General features: G+C 35.9%; 1 protein-coding gene across 1 annotated transcript in view; it reads left to right on the top strand.

Annotated features, from left to right (window-relative positions):
- The window catches only part of LOC149830012 (uncharacterized), a 62,538-nt gene that overhangs the window by 12,204 nt on the left and 27,808 nt on the right, over nucleotides 1-22,526 (top strand). Inside the window, exons 2-3 of the mRNA XM_090016249.1 lie at nucleotides 6,444-7,965; nucleotides 14,337-14,457. Of these exons, the coding sequence (XP_089872375.1) occupies nucleotides 6,449-7,965; nucleotides 14,337-14,457 (1,638 nt within the window). The 5' untranslated portion in view covers nucleotides 6,444-6,448. The remainder of the gene's footprint in view (nucleotides 1-6,443; nucleotides 7,966-14,336; nucleotides 14,458-22,526) is intronic.

Raw genomic sequence — 22,526 nt, 5'->3', positions numbered from 1 at the left:
AGGCCTACGGGACTGATTTATGATCAGAAACCAAATGAGCTATACCTAATAACTCCATAAGTAATTACAGAATGGACGATGTTGTGAAGTGAACCAACATTTACACATACTATGAAAGTGAATGTAACTGCAGGTGTATGAAATCATGATTGCAAAAATGAAGATGGGAGATCAAAGTACAGAGACAGTGAGAATATGCTATGATGGTGAGGTGAATCAACAGATATCAAGAGCACTCACCTCTTTTGAATTTATGCTGTCTTCCTGGCGATCAACGGACTCTGCTTTTAGCTTTGAAGATGAAGTCTTTCACTTTGTACCTGCAACCAGATGAATTAGATTTTTTTTTTTTGAAAAAAATTGTTGTAATGCTCACGATGAACTGCAGCTTTGCCTTCACCATGATGACAAATGATCCCAATGAAGAAGCATTTGCTCCTCTCTCACAGCTACAAGACCGATTCTTCTTTAACAGTCATTACGACCAATTTCACCAATATTGGAAGCATCCACAATAGTTTTAACATATTTGGCCCAAAATGTTGGTTGATTCGACCCAACTTCGCAGGAATCAATTATATACTTTCCTACTTCCATAAACATACACATTGCCCAAATAGGCCAAAACACCAATAACCACAGCCAATTGCCCACAGAAGTTGTCCAAACACAACTACTACTCCCTTCGTGACTTTCCAAAAAATATAATAATGTTAACTACTGAGATATACTTACCCAAAATGATAGCTCTTGCAAGTCTCTATATGAACAATACAGAGATTTGACCAACAACAGGTTGGATGCTCAGATTAAAACCTTTATTCAAATTCGGTGAAGGCATCCTGACAGAGTAGGCAACAAATTTGGGTAAAATTTTAAAGATATCCTATCAGCTGGGTGATAGGTAATCAGGTAATCTCAGGTTATCAAAAATGAGTTATATCATACAATTTCATTAGAAAATAGATTCATCAAACCTCCACTCTGATTCTAAACTCACCATCCGATATGTAGAAGAGTAACTGATAAAATACAAGGGAGCATATATCATTACCAACGCATGTTGAATCAAATCAACCTGACTGAAGGTGAACTTATACACCTCAAACCAAACGATGAATTCAAGAACAGTCCTATCATGAATAACTCCAGAAAAAAAAAATTAAACATTATTGGAACATCCTTTTAGATAAGCAACTGATCTTCGGAACAAGACATTCAAATGGAATACAAGATGACAATCAGAGTAATGCATTAAAATTTTCCAATCGAAGCTTTAGAAGGGGCCGAGTTCTAGATTTCAATCATTATCAAATACATAACTAACAGACTTATAACTTGGAACAGGAGGATATTAGATCTAAAATGGCAAAACATGCATAGGATGAATGTGATGAAGTTGAATTCAGAGGGAAAATGATATGCCATGAACTCAAAGGGGAGATGAACAGGGAATCAGACGCAATCGACTGGGTGATGCTTACAGTAAATGGACAGGATATACACGATGAGATCCGATTTTAAAACAGAAGATCATACTAAAGCAGGAGAAGTGATGTTATAGTTATAAGAAAGATGTGAAATAGAGTCTAATGAGCCAGGCACAGAGTATATAGCAGTCGATCATATAGGAGATGGGAAGTTCAACAGAAAATCAGGCTGAAATCGGTTTTTAGCAGCAAAATTGGACCGAGATTCGAATGAACCCTGTCGAATTCTTTGATCCGACAGCCTGAGCCCAAAATTTGCACAGGGATGGATTGGGATCGTTATAGATGACCCAATGCTATTCGAGGCGCGTTAATGAGGATTGCAAACAGAAAAACCAAAAGAAAATTTCAGAGAAAAAAAACTAAACAAGAAGAGGGGTACTCACCTATTTTCGTGGAATCTCCAAAGATGGGGAAGAGAGGCTTCTTCTGGAGCTCCAGGAGAGATTCAAGAGAGAAAAGGAGGGCTTCTGGTGGAGTCACGAAGGATGATGTGAGAATTTTGGAGGGTGATCGACTCTTAACGGATTCAAGGGAGCAATAGCGCAAAGATGGATGCCTGCTCTTCCCTCGGCGTCTGCTTATACAGACAGGAGAGGAAGAATCGGGAAGGAAGCAGTTAGCGTTTAATGGTGGATGCGAGAGGCGATCATCGATCGAAGGGTGGAGGCTGATGGGGGCGATTGATGCTTCCAGAGGGAGTTTGTTGGTGATCGAGGGTTGAGGCCAGAGAGGCTCAACCGATCGTCGATGGGCGATCGTGGGAAATGAAGCAGAGAGAGAGAGAGACGAGAGAGAGAGAGAGCCGAGAGGGCTCGTGAACGGGAGAAGGCGAAAGCCGTTGCAAATCTTCCTAATTTTTCAAAAAGAGGGTCCTAAAAAAAGTTTTCTTAAAAAGGGTTTTTTAAAACTTATTTTTTTGTAATTTTCTTTGCTATTTTGATTTTTTGTTTATTTTCTCTATATTTTTTGTATTTTTTATTTTTTTTATCATAAAATTCTAAAACTAAAGGAAAATCAGAGATTTAAAACTATTTTTTTGTATATTTTCTTTTTGAGAAATATTTACAAAAAGAAGGGTTTTCTGAAAAAATTCTTCAGAAAAATGGGTTTTTTATCCGGAATTTGAGGAGATATTCGTATTTTGGACTTCGAATCATGAAGTACAGAGCAATGGATCCAGACGGATACCAAATGAATGATCTGAGCCTTTCAGAAATTAATTTTGATATTTTTGTAAATTTTGGTTTAAAACTTGGATAATGAGGCTCAAATTTAGATTTTGAACTGTATCCAAATCTGAAATTGGGTCAAATATATAAAATGGATCTGATTCCAGTAAATCCGAGAGATAAACTGGGATTTTGAGCGAAAATGACTCAATTTACTCAGAAAATGGGGCCTAGGGGCAAAAAGGGAACATTTACAAAATTTTGAAAAATTTGGGATGTTCAAAGGTATTCCTCTGAATTTATGCATGAATTTAGTTTATGCATTTTATTTATTGTTTGAATTTTTAAAGTAATTCGTACAAAGGACTTTGGTTCTTACCTGCGGTGGCTCTTTGTCATAGACGATTTTACTGTTTTACTTCATGTGACAACCATACATTGATTAATAAAGTTTGATTCATTATTATCTTTTGATTCGGTGGATTCTATGTTGTAGTTTGGGATATATTAAATCTGTGAGACCTCGGATCCTTGAGTTTTGTTTCCACAATTGTTTAAAAAAAAGTTCACTATTTTTACGAGGATTAGTTGGGGTTATTACATTCCATGTTAATCCACTGAATGTCCTCTTCATTCAAAAGAGTTCTTGATTGTTCTTCAACACATACATCCAATTCATCAAAATGTTCCAAATAGTTGAGATCAAATTGCTCATTATGCCTCCTTTATCCTAACTTTTCGATTTACCTGAAAAGATGGCATGAAAAAATTAAAATTAAACACATGAAAATGACAAATAATCTTTATAATTTTATATACCTTCGTAAGTTGTAGTGCCTTTTGTGCTTCAATTTATTTCTTCTTTTTGTATGGATTTGCGCAAAGATATTCCAGTTTTTCTTGCATCCACTTGCCTTACATGTTTGGCTAGGAATGCGAACGACAAAAGCTCTCAAATTTGGAACATCACTTCTAAACCTGTCCCACCACATGTTTGAAAAAAACAAGAAAATGAAAAATCAATACAATAACAGATACAAATAAAATCATACAAAACATCGTAACTAAATAATAATATGAAATTAAAATTGAAATAGACAAAATAAACTACCTGGACGCATCGTGGCACAGTTTCACACTGTTGCAGGTCTCTCAATTTCATATAATGCATTATCATAACTTTTTATCTCTTTATGAATTTGATTTTGAATGTTATACTCAGGGTTCAACCTTTCGATGCAATCCAAAAGTCCCTTGTTGACTTTCCTGTCCATTTTAAACGTAGGGGAGTATCTAAATACATGATTTAAATAATATGTTGCAATATAAAGAGGTTGCTGAAGTTTCCTAGTCCACTTGTGATCAATGATGTTCATATAGGTACGTATAATGTTTTCTTTCCCTTCTGATTATCTCTAATAGCTTCTTTTGCCTTATCTATGACCTTATTCATAGAGATAACACATAGCTGGTCGGTCTTTACTATCAACCAATCGAAACACCTTCACCAAAGTTATAATTATTCTCATCAACTTCACAAATGAATCCCATAATTCACTTCTGAATACAATATCTATAATTTCTATGGGATTTTTTTTATACATGTGGATATACATTAAACATTTTTTAGTGCAATTCTATTCTTTACTAGACTTTGCATTGTCAAAAAATTCGTAGCAAATCTAGTAACTGCACTATAAATCAAGTTAGCATCACCGATGTACTTTCTCATTAGGCTCAAAACCCATTCATGATTGTAAATAAATTTAGTAATTTTTTGGTAGCATTCAACTGTTTTTTTTATCTTATTTATGCTGCCGATGTCCTCAAGCATGAGGTCTATGCAATGAGCAGTATATAGTGTCCAAAAGAATGACTCAATTTTTTTTGTAAATTCTTTACCTGCTGTCATATAATTTGCTGCATTATCAATAATAAATTGCACAATATTTTGAGGTTCTTCTACAACCTTATCATAAACTCCGAGCAATACATTTCCTGTCTTGGGCATATTAGCCAAATCAATTGACTTCATAGTTCCTTCGGGGCAATATACAAATTTTTTTATCAAGGTCGACTTTTTGTCTGTCCATCCATTTGCTATGATGCTAGATCAAGTTTCTCTCCTTGACTTCATAATATGTCTTCACTTCTTTCACATTAGTATGTACATTTTTTATTATCTCAAAGCATGATATAAGGGCATCTTGTGTTCAGGCGAGATACTGGTCATGACAACCTAAAAATGAAAAGAATTTGCCACATTTTAAGGAATGCAGACAAGCATCATAGATAAAACCATCTTCCAACCGCAACATTCGCCTGGACGACTAAATGTTGATGAGTCATAATAATATGAATGTCTGGTTGCGCCTTAAGGGCAGTCCTAGGAGAGAAAAAACTTCTAATAGAGCCTCTAGCTCTACCTCCTCTCGAAGAACTCCCTCTTATTCTTTTTGTGTCCGCTACGACACTACTACTGACACCGGTCACACATTTCCCCTTCGTTGTAGAACTTACTACTCTTGATCCTATGCTAGGGTTGTAGGATCAGAAGTAAAATGCTCATCTTCGTAATACACATTTTCCTCGGGCTCCACGTACCATATTTCTGCATCATTCATCTCTCTTTCTTGTCTTTTTCCTCTTAGATCATCAAGCATTGCCATTTCACAACCGGCGATTTCCTTGACGTGCATGCTTGCACATTATGATGTGTTTTGGCTAAATAATGCTTTAACCAAGAGATACCACCCGAAAAAGAATTTCGGCAATAGTTGCACTTGATTTTTAATCGGTTTTCACTCGTTACTTGAGTGCTCCATTGCCATGTCGGATCCTTTGATGCCATCTCCCAAAAAAACTCAATAAAAAGCAAAGAATATTGATTTTTTTACCTTAACCCATTTCCTTGAGTGAAAAAATGATGAAAATGTACTCATCCTTGAGAAAATCGCAAAAGTCCTCTCCCTTCTACACAAACCTAAATCGATTTCACGGCTCCTAGGGTGCGTAGGTTTCCTTTTAACAACTTCTAAACAAATGGAGAAGTCGGCCCTCAAGAGGCATTTAAAACCCAAAATTTAAAAAGTAAGTTTTGGGTCTTTTTTAAGTGCGCTGCACCTGGATTGCATCTGGATTGTATGATGCACCCTGTATCATACAATACGGCACAATACAAGGGTGTATCGTATGATACACCCGATATAGGTATGATACACACTCGTATTGCGATCCGAGTGTGTATCATATCATATTTTCAAAAAGTAACGATAAGTACAACACTGATTCTAAGAGAGTTCAACCTAAGATTTATTTGAGCTTCAATGATGATTTTTTGCTTAAAAAATAAAGTTTACCTACTCTTTTTAACCACTTTTTCTTTTACTTATGCATTAAAAAGGAAAAGAATTTCCTCACATCATTGGTTTGGCATAAAATGCAAATAGTTCATCTTGCTTGCATTCTGCTTCAGCAAAGAACATCTTGTTGGTCTGAAGTTCTGATATTGAGTGGTCACATGAATCAAAATATTATGTCTTTTCTTTAATCACCAATTCGTTCCAGTCAGGCATATACCATAACAGTCTGTTGATTTTTGATGCTTGCAATGATACTTTACTTGTCATCATTAATCATATTCTTACAAGTATCTCTTCATTTTTACAACTTCTTTCTATAATAATAATCTGTGTGAGTGTTAGGCTTGCTATGTGAATTTACTTCCTTTGTTAATGATTATCATCTCATGTGCAAAAAATCTTTTTGGACATAATTACAGTGAAAATGTTGCCAATGGAGCCATCTCCAAAAGGTGTGCCTGAGTCATTTGAATCTGTGAGGTCCAAGCTGAGGGAATCTTTAGCTTCAGCATTGGCCTTGGTTTCTCAGAATCAAGGTGAGTTGTCAACCAGATTAGATACTTCACAGAATCAGTACAAGGATGTTCCAAACAAGGTCCCTGTGACACCTGAACATGTTGAGTCAGCTTCTGCTACATTAGTTTCTGAAGGCCTTGCTTCAGAAAGGCCTCCTGAAGTTTCAAATAGTGAACTTCAAGGCTTGGATCAGACTCTGGATGAAGTAAAAGCTTTATCTCCAGAGAAATGGATTAATGAGTTTCCTAGTGGTCCCCTGAAAAAGTCAAATATTGATGGGCAAGAATTTCAGATGGTTTCTGTTACTTCTAATGGCACTATATCAAGCAACAGCAAAAGTGAAAAGGACAAAGATCATTTAAAAGCCAATTGTCTTACCAATGAATCGGACATGTGTATATTGAATGCTGAATCAGACAAACATCGTGATTTTAAAAGACCCAAAATGGAACATGATAGCATCACCAGTGGCATCCCTGAACTGTTGCGTCAATGTCCACAAACACTAGCAGTTAAAATTGAATCTGAACTGTTTAAATTATTTGGAGGTGTCAATAAGAAATATAAGGAGAAGGCTCGATCTCTTCTGTTCAATTTAAAGGATCGTACCAATCCAGAATTGAGGGAGCGGGTAATGTCTGGTGAAATTGCACCTGACCGTCTCTGCTGTATGACTGCAGAGGAGCTTGCCTCGGAGGAGCTATCTCAGTGGAGGATAGCGAAAGCAGAAGAACTTGCTCATATGATTGTGTTGCCTGATTCAGAAGTTGATGTGCGACGTTTAGTAAAGAAGACTCACAAGGGAGAGTTTCAGGTTGAAGTTGAGCGAGATGATAACTTTTCAGTGGAAGTTGGTATTGGGGAAACTTTACTTTCTCAATCTCCTCCTAAAGCCAACAACACTGAAAAGGCTGAAATTCTGTCTGAGTCTGAGAACACTGAAAAGACCGAAGGATCAATCGGAACTGAGAAAAGTGACTCGAAAGATACTTCAAGTAATCCATCCAGTAGAAAACATACTGATTTTATTGAGTTTACTGTGGAGGAATTGAGGGACACTGAATTTCTTCCTCCAATTGTTTCTTTAGATGAATTTATGGGTTCACTGGAATCTGAACCATTTGAGACTTTGCCATTACAGTCTGAAGAAAGTGTACCTAACCCTGATGGAAAGGACTTGGACAGCATGGGACCTCAGTCTAGTGAGTTAGATGGTCACTTAACAAATCTTGCTGATGCTGGCCTGGATAAACCTGACAATGCTAACATAAAGCGTAAGGAGATGAACACATTGGAATCTGGTGACAGGCCTAGACTGTTCAAAGTACGCCGATCTGTTGGTGCTTCTCAGGGTGAGAAGGTCTGGGAAGGATTTGTTCAATTGAATATCTCTGCTACAGCTAATGTCATGGCATACTTTAAAAGGTCAGCAATTCTTAGCTTCCCACCTGATTTTTCTAGTTTATTTTTAGTATATTGCTAATTTATCTGCATGATGTTCCATTGGGATTGTTTTCATGTTATAGGCTGTGCTAAAAACTTAAACGTGTTGCAGTGCAAAGATTTGGTATAGTTGTTTTGTGTTTGCAGCAAGCCTGCATTCTTATCATCACTGTTATCTGCCCTTCTTATATATAAGCGGTTTTTGGAGTCATGTTTCTTTATCCTAGGTTAGAGAATACAAGGAGAAGCCCACTTGGGAACACATGTTTTTGCATGTGGTTTTAGCTTTCTTTTCAGCTCATCTTGAAAGTTTGTATAATTAAATAAGCTCATGTTTTGTCTTTTATAGCATTGACCGGCTTGGTTGCATCAAATTTTTGTTCTAGATCAGTGCAATAGTTTCTGTTTAATCTCACTTTTTAGATATTTCAGTTGTTAGGGTTTAGTCTAAAGCTGATAAGATTAATACCTTAGTTTGCACATTTTCAGTACCCTTGTTACTTATATAGGGATCAAGGTGTTGTTCATTGGACATTTCCTTGCAATAACTGAATGATTTAGCCACCAGTCTGGTCATGTTTTACCCATCTAAGTTTATGCTTTCGGGAGAATGCTATTTGGACCTTTTTTTGTTCTTTTGCTTTGTTGCTTCAACTTCTACACCCATTTAGGAAATCTATTCTTCATTAGGCACTCTATGGTCATTTCTCATTTAATAATTTATTAAAGTGTTTCATCTATCAATCATTTGCAAAGAACCCTTTCTTCACTTTATTGAACCTGATTTTTCTAATCTGGCGAAGCTTGACTATCTATTATTCCTTCATGTTAAGATGGTAGTATCAAGTGATCACCCTTGGCTTTGCTTGTAATTATCTTGGTCTCCCTTTTTGTTGCTTTAATATATTTTCTTATGTGTCATACCCCTCGATTTTTTTGTCTTTTTATGAAGTTCTTTTTGTTATTCTTGATAGTATTTTTAACTTCCTCAATTTATTACCTTGTTTCCCCTGTGCATAAGAACCTTTCATATAAAAGCATGATAGTTTCAGAATATTGAGACAAGAAGAGATAGAAGAGAGCTTGGAGAGGCAAAACAAAAGAGACTTCATTAGCTACAAAAGAATGAGAGAGTTACAACATATAGAGACATCCCTTTTTGGTTACACTAGAAGACAAAAATGGTTGACTACAGTCCTATGACTGAATTACAAGTGTACCCCTCTAGAATAAACATATATGCAAAATATAGAGGGTAGCAGAAATCTTGTTAATACAAGTATTACATTTCTCAACACACAAAATATAATAAGGGGACCAAAGTCCATTCATAGAGATTTCATTATAAATCTAGAGATTGTGGAGAACAGAAGGGGAAGAGAGTAGAGAGTTGAACTGTTTTTTTCATTTTAGTTTTTGTGATTTTTTTGCATGTGTCTCCAAGAGCTTTCATTTTAGTTTTTGTGAGTTTTTTTCATTTTAGTTTTTGTGAAACGCAAAGGGTTTTAGTCAAAGATGAGGAGATTTAGGAGAGATGGAAAGATTATTTTGATAAGCTATTTAATGATAGTCATGCTCAAGATCTTGGAGACTTCTCCATTCCTTTTCATGAGATAAATCGTGACTTCATGCGCAAGATTCAAAAGAAAGAAATTGCAGAGGCTTTGAAGAAAATGAAATCAAGAAGGGCAGTTGGCCCAGATGGTATACCTATCGAGGCTTGGAAATGCTTGGGAGAGAAAGGTTTAGAATGGTTGACAAATCTTTTTAACTTGATTTGGCGAACAAATAAGATGCCTAATGAGTGGAGGAAGAGTACTTTGGTGCCTTTATATAAGAATAAGGGTGATATACAAGATTGCACAAACTATCGTGGTATAAAACTCATGAGTCATACTATGAAACTTTGGGAGAGGGTGATTGAGTCTAGGTTGAGGAAGGTTGTCATGATATCGGAGAATCAATTTGGTTTTATGCCTGGAAGATCAACTATGGAAGCTATACATCTTCTTAGACAACTTATTGAAAGATATAGAGAGATGAACAAAGATTTGCATATGGTTTTTATTGATTTAGAGAAGGCATACGATAGAGTACCTAGGGACGTTCTCTGGTGGACAATGATGAAGAAAGGTGTTTCTCTCAAGTACATTAGTATAATTAAAGATATGTATGAAGGAGTAGTAACCAATGTCCGCACTTGTGGAGGGGTGACAACCAATTTTCCGATAACGGTTGGGTTACATCAAGGATCTGCTTTAAGCCCTTTCCTATTTACGATAGTGATGGATGAACTTACGAGATCAATTCAAGAAAATGTACCGTGGTGTATGTTGTTTGCTGATGATATTGTTTTGATTGATGAGTCTAGAGCTGGGGTTAATGCTAAGTTAGAATTATGGAGACAGACATTGGAAGATAGAGGTTTTAAGTTGAGTAAGAGTAAGACTGAATATATGGAATGTCGGTTTAGTAAGCAACGAAGCAGTGATGGGAGTGTAGTGAAGCTTGGTGAGCAAGATATACCGGTGAATGATTATTTCAAATATTTGGGATCCATCATTCAAAAGTATGGAGAAATTGATGGAGATGTAAATCATAGGATAAAGGTTGGGTGGATGAAATGGAAAAGTGCTACTGGAGTGCTGTGCGATCGTAGAATGCCATTGCGGTTGAAGGGAAAGTTTTATAGGACGACTATTAGACCCGCTTTACTATATGGTACGGAATGTTGGGCTGCCAAGAGACATCATATTCAAAAAATGAGTGTAGCTGAGATGCGGATGCTTAGATGGATGTGTGGAAATACAATAAAAGATAAGATTCGGAACGAAGAGATACGTAAGAAGGTAGGTGTTGCACCCATTGAAAATAAGATGCGAGAGAATCGTTTACGGTGGTTTGGACATATTCGGCGAAGGCCTAATGATGCTCCAATTAGAAGGTTGGAGAAATGGGAAAATATATTAGTTAAAAGAGGTCGGGGTAGGCCTAGGAAGACTTGGATGGAGATGATAGGAAAGGATATGAATGCTTTGAACCTCACCGAGGACATGGCGTTGGATAGAAATGATTGGAGGAAAAGGATTCATGTGGAAGACCCAAAATGAATTTCTTTTTGGTTCATATCGCTGACCCCAATTGTTTTGGGATGAAGGCGTAGTTGTTGTTGTTGTTGTTGTTCTCCAAGAGCTTTCATATTCTATATTCTTGCATACTATGTCACAGGGATTCGGCTAGGAGGGTGCCGCACCCGCGTCGACGCGACTCGATGCGGGTGCGGTCAACCCGATCCTGGGTGCGTTGACCGCACCCAGGATCATTAAGGACCATTTTTTTTAAAAAAAAAAATTTGCCCAGATGGGCTTCGAATTTTTTTTTAAAAAAATTTATGCAGCTGACAGGATCATTAAGGTCCATTAATGCTGTCAGCAGCTGTGCTGACAGCTGCAGCTGCAGCTGCTGACAGCAGCTGACAGCTGCAACCCCCCCCCCCCCGCCTATTCCTCTGACTCCCTTTATATATATATATATTACATTTTTGCCCCTGCCGCACCCCCGCACCCGGGTTTTTTGGAAGTGCAGAATCCCCGCGCCCGCGCCCGCACCCGCACCCGCACCCGCACCCATGTGACATAGCTTGCATATTTCTTGTAGCTCTAAATTCTAATAACTTTCTTGCGATTTGATGGATCTTGTGCTGGATTTTATTCTCAATTTTCAGCCTGTCATTATACAAGAGCATAAACCACATCTTCCTGTGATTGCCCTTTATATCATTTGGATTTTTCTTATGTTCATTTTGATCAGTTTTCTTCTTGTTTCTCTTGTGCTCCTTTTTTTTGTGCCGGGTTGACTAAGAAGGCTAATAGGGGGGGTTGACAATGTGTCAGTCTTAGGTCAGGATCAGCTGAGTTGATTAGTACCTGGATCTGATGTTAAAATACTGTGACTTGTACCTAACTGTGGACATGGTCCAGGCTGGTCTTAGATGTGTTATATCTGTAATTCACAAATCAATGTAAGAGTGAAGGAAAATATATGATAATATAAAGAAAACATAAAAACAAATAAATTTGTATCCAAATGGCAATATATTAAAATGTGATAATTTAAAATTATCACTATGTTTTTATATCTTGTGAATATTGTGATAAATTGAATATCTTGTTGATATTTTTTACTATGTTTAGAACTGTATTTTTTTTTTGTTTTTTGATTGTTCCATCCACTAACCTTCAATAGTACTATAGTTGGATTTTCCTGTTTTCTCTTGAACACTCCAAAATTTTGGCTTATTTTCTGCAGACCTTCTTGGATGATCATTTGCTTCTGCTTTCCAATTTTCTTTTCTAAAACCCCCACCCTAATCTGGAAAATGTCCATTTTTGTCTCATTTGTAATATAAAGTCTTTTTATTTTTTTTGTAGGTACCTCATATTTTTGTGGTCTATGCATCTTAACGAGAATACTGATCCTAATGCAGTGTTATGTGTAGCATATGACTTGCATATTTATAAAAAACACCATTATTTTGGGAATGTTATTTCATGGTTTTCGAAATTACTGATTCAGCTATTGTTTCTCATTGCTTAATTCACTGTTTACACATTAAAATGAAATTTGTTACCTTTCTAATAATTTTCACAAGATTGAGCATGTTCATGGCATAGTTAAAGAAAACAGTATACTTCAAAATGCCACATTAAGTACCTGATTTTCTAGACTGAATGCTGAGTTTACTGGATAATCCTTAATTAACACCATAGTCACAAATATCGCCGAGATTTTGAAAATCTTGCGGTATTATCATGAAATATTCACAAAACATAATATTTCCGACTATGTAACACAAACTCTTCTAACAGGGCACTGTACCTGCGTCGCACCCGCAACCATGCGGGTGCGACACTTGCACACAACTTCCTTTGTGTCAGGTGAAGTCAACCACATTGAGGTCCATTTCTGTCCAAAAGTAGATTCAGTTAACCCTAACCAAGTCAAGTCTTATCTATATTATATATATAAATAAATAAATGCACACACATACACGTAATGTTAACTTAAAACTGTTAATATATATATATATACATATATATATATATATATATATATATATACCCTCCCCACACCCAAGTTTTTTAAAGTGCCAATTCACACCCGTACCCGCACCCACATCCGCACCTATGTGACATAGATTCTCGATAATATCACGAGATTTTCAAAATCTCACTTATTTTAACATCTCATGATATTATCACGATTATATCACGATTACATCGCAAGTTAACCATAACTAAAATATAAGAAAAGCAAACCTTTTCTTGATTGCTTCTCCTGCTTTTTTGAAAAAGAGAGAAACCTTTAAATGCTCACCGTTATTCCTCTCTTACTTTCTTGAAAAAGAGAGAGGCTTTTAATGCCCACACTTTTAAAAGAAAGGAGGCATTTAATGCCCATCCCACCTGAGATGGGCAGGCCTCTTTTGAAACAAAATGGAGGGAAACCCTCCTTTTATAAAGTGTGTGGGAGGCTTCTCATAAATACATAATACTCACCCAAAAACTACATGCTTTCTCTCTCTTTCAAAATATATATTTATATATTTTTTTTTAATTTGCTGAGATTTTCCTGAATTTCGCCTAGAAAAGCACATTTTTTGAAAATATCCCGAGATATTCCCTCACCGATATTATCTCGAGAACGAGATTTGTGACTATGATTAACACCAAAAAATGATTTTTTTGTATAATACATTAATAGGCATCATTATATAAATATTAAAATGTGTAAATGCTTAGGTATTTGTTCATGTTGTACAGTTGTAGTTATTTTGATAGTTTTTTTTATACGCTTTCCTAGATTTTTATTAACCATTTTTTTCAGTTTTTAACATGTATACTGTAAAAAGCTTTACTAACCCCATTCTTTTGCCATGTTAGGTTGTCATTATAACACTTGGTAAATATTTTTGTTGGTATCCTTCATTTATTCCTTGTACTTTAATGAAGACATTATTTTTTTCTATTGCGACATCAACATGCTACCTATCTAATGATCTCTGCTTAACTGGCTCCCATTCTGGAAAAGCACTGGATCTCATGATGCATTTTTCCTTTTATTCCATAGTTTCAGTTCTTTTCCCTGTATGTTGTGCTTTCATTCTTATCACTGATCGCTTGTTGGAATAGGTTTCAGTCCTGTAGTTGCGTATTTTGCAAGTTTTCCATTCTGCAATCGTTATTGGTTTTAGTTGAACATATCTATAACTAGAAATACTGATTATCCCTCCTGAAAAGACATGTAAATCATTTGTGTTCACATCATTTCTGCAATTTGTGCTTTTGGTACAGTGGTGAGAAAACAACAACAGAAGAGTGGCCAAGCTTTCTTGAGATCAAGGGAAGAGTTAGAGTAGATGCATTTGAAAAGTTCCTTCAGGAACTTCCCCATTCACGGAGCCGTGCCATCATGGTACTATGAGTTTTCCCTTGTTTATTTACCTTAGAATTTGATTTTCTTGCATCAAAACTCAAAGGGTCGTGCTTCTTTTATTTGTTGCGTCCTTTTCTTTTGTTAGCAATGCATATTAATTATTAATTGACGAACGGGGGCTCCGCTTGTCTGGTAGGAGTAGTGCACTTCACTTAGTGTTGGGGACATTGCAAGTTCAAAACAAACCCAATGGTACGGTTGTGCAACTGGTAGGGGTCTGCCTAACGCCAGCTTGCTTATCAGAAAAAAGGCAATGCATATTAATTATGGTCCAGGAACTGTTCCTTTGCAAGAAGCTATTCCGTATGGAATTTTGGGATAATCACGTCTTGTCTTCTTCGGTTAAGGGCATATGCAATATGAAGCTCTAAAAGTATCAATAGCCTATTGCCAAAATTCTTTATCATGCGGACTCCTACTTTTTCCCCCCTTTTTGCTTTTTTTCCTCCCTTGCGAGAACATGAATTCCCTCAGTCCTGTGGTCTTTTGATGCTACTGGTCCTTGAGAGTTATAGGTTCACGTAGTCAATTCCCTTCTGAAGGCTGGATATGCACACACACACACACACACACACACACACACACACACATATATATATATATATGAATGATGGGGGTGCTCTTCGAGAACGTACTCCCGCCTAATAAAAGCTTCAAATTTTCAATTTTCTTGAGCTTTTTTCATTGATCTGACCCGGTAGATATGATCTACAATCATTGTTTAGCAGAAAACAAGTTTTAGATCATGTGATTATGCCATACACAGGTTTTTTAAGATCTTCAAATAATCAACGGCTCACAATGTACCAAAATTTCATGACTTAAAAAACCTATTTTTATGTCGGAAAAACACGATTCTTATCAAATAAACTGTGTAAAGTACGTCAATAAGGTCTGATTGAGAAGATGCAACCTACAAATATGATTTCTAGTAGGTGGGAGTAGGTGCTCCTGAAGCACCATATCATTACTCTCTCTCTCTCTCTCTATATATATATATATATATATTGATGATGAGGAACCCTTGCCGAAGCAAGGAAAACCCGGGCCACATTACTCTCTCTCTCTATATATGTACATTTATGGATAGAGACATTTCATTCTGCTAAACTCTTTCTGAGTCCTAGACTCAATTTGGAATTTTAATCTGCAGGAGTTATTCAAGAGCAGTAAATAGAAGATTTCTTAAGAGAAGAGAATCAAGAGCCAGCACTTGAAGTGACAAGGTACAAAGAGAGTTATGAAATGAAACAATACAAATATAATAGAATGCCACTGAGGGCTATAAGAGAGCACAGTTACAATAGGGCCACTAATGGGCCAATCACAATCTCAACAAAGGAGATATGTAAAACTATAAAATGTATTGAACCACAACAATGCTTAGAAAAACATGGATTCATACAAGGGAGAGCTCTATTTATAGAGCCAAAGAGGAGAGAAAAAGGCAGAAGTCCAGCTAGTAGTTGGACAGCTCCAACAATCATATTGACTGTCCGGAACAGTCCAACAGTCATATGGACTGTAACAGTCAAAAAATAAAACTACAGAAAATAACGACCCTAAAGTCCATACAACCCCTACTATGCTGTCCCTATTACATGATGTGAAATGACCAAAAAGCCATTGATATATATATATATATATATATATAGAGAGAGAGAGAGAGAGAGAGAGAGAGAGAGAGAGAGAGAGAGAGAGAGAGAGCTGAACATATTAGGTCTGCTTTTTCTCGTTCTGCCCCATAGTTTGAAGTGTTTTATGATAGATCTGAATCATTAGATGTGTTTAGCATGCTCGATTTAGTGAGAATCGACTCTTGGATCATATTTTTCCGACGAAAAAATGTATTTTTATGAGCTGAAAAAAATTGATGCCGTCATAGCCATTGATTTTGGATCACCGGAAAAACCTGTATACAGGTTAGATTCCGGTGATCCAAAAACTGGTTCTCACTAAACAAAACCTATAAATCACATCTATGGTGTTAGATGTGAGAAAAAATACCAAAAAACCATGATTTTAAGGGTGCAGAATGAGAAAGTGGGCAGAACCAACGCATCACTCATAAATAAATATGTATATATAACACAAAGAGTCACTAGAATATGAGAACTGAAACATGAGAACTAGAAATATGGGCTTTTCCAAGACTTTTCGCAAATCCAACCATGTGGATGTGCTTGGCATGGTGAATTTGCTAGGAATCAACCATTGGATCGTGTATTTTCAATGAAAAAATACGATTTTTGAATGCTTGAATATTTATGAAGATTATGAGTCATTTATTTTAAAGCCTTAAAAAGTCTCGTTTATCCATCAAAATCAGATGATTCAAAAGCGAGTTCTTATAAAACGAAGCTTGTAGATCACATCCGTATGGTTAGATTCAAGAGAAAAGAACAAAAAATCCATGAAAATCGCTGTGCACACATTAGTTCTCATATTCTAGTGATTATATATATATATATATATATATATATATATATATTAACACTTCCCCTCAAACTTATAGTGAGATCACCAAAAGTTTGTTAAAAAGAAAAAAAAATCGTGGTAGAGGAAGAGCCTTGGTGAAGAAGTCCTCTATCTAAAATTTAGATGGTATATACGGTAAATCAATCGTCTCCTTCAAGTGTTCTTCTCGAACATAATAAGAATCCATTTCGATGTGCTTTGTTCGCTCATGAAATGTATGATTGTTGGCTATATATATATCACACTATTGTTATTACATCATAACTTTGAAGGTTCCGAGACATCAACTCTCATATGTGTAAGTAATGACTGTAGCCACACGACTTCAGTTGTTGTTGTAGCCATCACCCTATATTTAGCTTCCGTGGATGTCAACGACACCTTCTGCTGCATTTTACAACTTCATGATATAAGAGAATCACCTAAATATACACAAAAACCCATAGTTGAGTGTGAGTTATTTAGAATAAAATTTAATAATGAAGAGGATAAGAATAACACTTTAGATATAGTGTTTTTAATGCATCAAACTATTCTCAACACAACACTGAAGTAGGCACATGCTGGAATTGATTTGCTCTATGCACTTCATGCACAACATCCTATCTAACAATAGACATATATATTAGTGATCCAATAAGCTGCCTATAAGGAGTTGGATCATCCAATAATACTCCATCTTCAACTTTTATTTTGACATTAATCACTTTAGGAGTGGTAGCCAATTTCTCGTCTGTGATCCTCGAACATGCAACAATATCGATTGCAAACTTTATTTGAGACAAATATATCCTCTTGGCGAATAGGCTACTTCAATACCTAAGAAATATCTCAAGAAACCATGGCTAGTTATATCAAAAGTTTTCTTAAGCATAATTTTAATTTCTTAACTCCCTTCTTATCACTTTCGGTGACACTCATATCATCAACATCTAGGAGCAAAATGACAATCATAGAACCAATAGATCTTATTAAAAGAGCAATGCCAATATAACATGATTTAAATCCAAAATGTAACATACTCCTACTAAACCATTCTTACTATGCTTTAGGGGCTTGTTTAAGCCCATATAAAGCTTTACGAAGACGGAGAACCATGCCTTTTTCAATATTTAGACCAGGGGATTCACGTAGACTTCTTCTTTCAAATTTTCATTCAGAAAAATATTCTTAACATCTAATTGATATATAGGCTAATTTCTAATGGATGCTACGTCAACTAGAGTCCTAACGGTGGTCATACGAGCTACTGGGGCAAAGGTCTCTTCATAGCCAATACCATATTCTTAGGAATACCCTTTTGCAACCAACCTAGCTTCGTATATTTCTAGTGATCCATCACTCTTTGTTTTGATCTTGAAAACACACCTACATCTTATTGTCCTCTTGCCCTTGAATGGCTAGAAGACATGCCCTATAATTGGAAGAGAATGATTACTACAAAACAAACCTACTTGGGGTTCTAGATATTTGTTCCGATCTTCTAAGACTAGGTTTCTCTATTTCAAGCGGTTTACTATAATTTTCAAGTGTACATGGATGCTCCCCATTATCACATCTAGAGTAACGTGTAAGATCATAAGTAGGTTCTCCTTCATCGCTTGATTAATCGCTTGGTTCAGTATTGTCACTAACTTCATTATCGATTTTCACAATCATCAATCTCAACATTTGACTTAGGCAATAAGTCAAACAAAAAGCGTACTCAGATTTTTCTTTAGTTTTTTCAAGAAAAGTAACATTCCTAGACACATAAAGTATCATTTTTTAAATTATAGCTCTGATGGCCTTTTTGGTTATCAGCATATCTAAAAAATACACATCCAATAGCTTTGGGAGAGAGTTTATCATGTTTTTCAAGGAGCACAAAGCATTTACATAAAAAAACCCTTAATCTTTTCAAATGGGGAATAATTTTAAAAAGCTTTTCAATTGGAGACTTGTTTTTTAAGACTTGAGAATGCATTCTATTTATTAAATACACTACGGTGAGAGCAACTTCGGTCCAAAACCTTTTTGTAACTTATTTTGAAATATGTGAAGTCTTAGTAGTTTCAACAATATAACGATGTTTTCTCTCGAAAACTCCATTTTGTTGAGGAGTCCTAGGACATGATTTTTGGTGTAAAATACCATTGTTTTTTAGATAAGATTAAAATTCATTTGAAAGAAATTCTCCCCTTAAATCAGAGCGGAAGATTTTAATATTTGTTTTAAATTGATTTTTTACAAGATTATGAAAATCTTTAAAACATGAAAACACTTCGGATTTGAATCTAAAGTAGATCCAAGTATGTCTACCAAAATCTTCTATAAATGTAACATAATATGAGAATCCACCTTTTGACATAACGGGAGCTAGACCCGCACATCTGAATGCACCAATTCAAAAATTTCATTAGATAAAGAGGTTCTCAAACTAAAAGGTAACAATTTTATTTTTTCAGGTATACAATCATTACATAGCCTTTTTTCTTACAGGATTTTTCCACAAACGGAAAAATAAATAGTTTGGGTATACTTGGATGCCGAAGACGTCTATGCCAAACTGTAAGTCAACCTCTTTAGCATACTTAAAAAAAATCCTTTAAGAAATAAAAAATCCATATAGTAAGGGTCTCATCTTTTATGACCTTGCCCAATCAACTTCTCTGACTGGAGATCCTACACTAGTGTTAAAAACACGCCATAAGGTGCAAAAGGCACGCATCGCCCCAAGGTGGGACCCTTTATGCCTTGAAGCAATTAAATTGCGTAAAGGCCCCAAGGCACACACCTCATGGGTTATGAGGAGTATGCCTTAGGAAGAGGTGCACTTCATTAAATCAAGTCAAATGGAGGTCAAAGCCCCAATTTGACCATTATTTGGGATTGAGCCCGACCCTAATTAGGGCTGGGCCTCTCGCCTCTCCCTCTTTCTCACCTAACTCTCCTTCTCTCCTCTTCTCTCTCTTCTCTCAGACTCCCTCTCTCTTTGTCTGCATCTCGTCTCTCCCTCTTTCTATGCATCTTGCCTCTCGACTCTCCCTCTCTTTGCATCTTGCCTCTCGACTCTCCCTCTCTTTGCATCTTCTCTCTCGCGTCTCGTCTCTAAGAAGAAGGGGAAAAAGATGCGTAGGAAGAACCACAAGAAGAAAAAGTTCACGGCAAGTATCATATGCCTCTCTCTTTCTCTCTTCTTCTCCCCGTTCTTCCTCCCTTCCGCTCTATTCTTCTCCTTCTTTCTTCCCTCTTCATTTTTCTCTTCTCCTTCCTCTGCCTGTTCTTCCTCCCTTCTTTTCACCTCCTCCCCTTCTTCTTCTTCTTCTCCCCTGTTCTTCCTCCCTTCCGCTTGCCTCCTCCCTCTTCTTTTGATTGTTATTTGTATGTTTTTATTTTTTTGAATTTTTATTAGTTGAATTTTTATTTTTTTGTGAAAGCATGCAAAGTTATTTTTGTTGATTATTTTTTTTTTATAAAAGCCTGAAAGCATGTTGATTTTGTTAACATATACATAGTTATTTTGCTTCTGTGATTTTTTTTATGAAAGACTGGATTCATATTTTGTTGATTATATTGATATGTTATGAGTAATTGACTATATATGTATATACAATTATATATATGTAATTATGTATATTCTACAATATAATCTGAATTTATATTTTTCTGTGAAAGCATTCATAGTTAATTGACTTAATTTTGTTGATTATTGAATGATCATATTTTATTTCTTAGATACTTACATAGATCAAGTTATTGCATTAATGTTATTTTTACATGTTAATCTCATATTTTTGGTATTTATTTGAGATTATTTATTTCTTATTAGTTGTTTCATTAATAAAGTATTTCTTTTGTTTATTTGTATTTGTAGATATTTTTAAAGGATTTTTTCAAGTTAAATTTTTTTGAGCCTTACGCCTCACTTCTACACCTCAACGCTTTTCACAATATTATCTTGCACCTAACATGCCTTATATGAGAAAAAAGCCTTAAACCCATAGTCAGAGATTTGATAACAAAAAAAGATTTAAATTAAGTTTTGGAATAACTCTAACATTTGGAACAAGATTTTTTTTGAATCATTTGAAAATTAAAAATTTTCTATGCTTTTCACATTTAAATAAGTTCCATCGGTGGTTGACACACTTGAAAAATATGAATTGGTGCAATCGAAAAGTAAGGATTCATTATATGTCATATGAAATGAGGCTCTCGAATCCAAAATCTAAGAGGTCTTACATGGAGGAGAAGAGGAAGATACAACATCAGATGTAGGAGTGACTTTTATAATTTGCGAAACGACGTCTGTAATTTGAGTGATAGCTAAATCATTGAAGTTGTCTCATTTTCTCGTTTCTTCACGTTTGGAGGTTCTTCACTCACCGCCGTCACCTTTCTTTTGAGTTTTGGACAATCCGGTCTTATGTGTCTCGGTTCATTAGTATCATTACAAAAGTGACAAATGATCTTCCTTCTTCCTCCATTGTATTTCTCAAAGTGAGGAAGTTTATAGATTTTTACTTAGTTTCCGGGTCTTGATACATCAAGGACCTCATCACTAGTCTTGTGCATCCAAGTTTAGTTTTCGCTTGACACACTTGGGCAAGAGCCTCACTTATAGCAGGAGCAAAAGTTCTACAACGTAGAGATGGCTGGACTTGCTCAAATTACGGTCTAAGGCCATGTGGAAAGGAGAAAAGATTTTCTCTTTCTACTTGCCTCATTTCAATTGTCGAGCTTTCTCGCAGTTAGAAATATGAAGAAAGAAGAAAGAGATGCTAGGGTTAGAGAAGGCACAAGAGAGGAGAGAACACAAGTTCTATTCAAGCAATATCGTAATAAAAGAGGTCTCACTTACAAAAAGAAGGTCGACCCCCCTTTAGAGTACATCAAAAGAAAATGGTAAAAAGACTAGTGTACCTCTTTTTTATAGGGTATGTACATAATAGCTTTATAAAGTTACTTTGCACATGTTTATACTATATTATATTACATATACTTTCAATACTCCCCTTCAAACTTGGAAGGATGTAAATAACTGAAATACAAGGGGTAAATACTTTTTGTAAACACATCTTCCATATGATTCCTTGAGCTGACATGGTCCAATGCTATAATCCCATCTTCATAAGCCCTTCTTGTATAATGACACCATACTCAGGATCATCAGATATGTCAGAGACTATGCACTATGGCATGTTTTTCTCATCTTCGTAGGACGAAGAGTTGAGAGCCTTTTGTGATTCTGATTTTGGAGGCTCTACTAGAGAGCAACTTTTCACTACAAGGTTTTGTCTTTCTTGAAAGCTCTTTGATCTCGTGGAAGAGTCAGAAGCAACAAAGGGCTGCTTTGTCTACTGCAGAAGCTAAATCCAGAGCGATGGCTCAAGTTGTGGTTGAGTTTATTTGGATACGATGGCTATTTATGGAATTGAAAATTCCATGTGAAAAGAAAACTAAACTATATTGTGATAATATTAGCACTATTCATATTGCCAAGAATCCAAAATTTCATGAGCGCAGGGATCCCTTATAAACTGACTCATAGTTAAATATATAGGGCTCCCTACACGATCCTCTAGCTC

The sequence above is a fragment of the Nuphar pumila genome, chromosome 8 (genome assembly GCF_984573655.1).
Source record: "Nuphar pumila chromosome 8, dmNupPumi1.hap1.1, whole genome shotgun sequence".
Lineage (NCBI taxonomy): Eukaryota > Viridiplantae > Streptophyta > Magnoliopsida > Nymphaeales > Nymphaeaceae > Nuphar > Nuphar pumila.
This window is presented reverse-complemented; position numbering and strand designations above follow the sequence as displayed.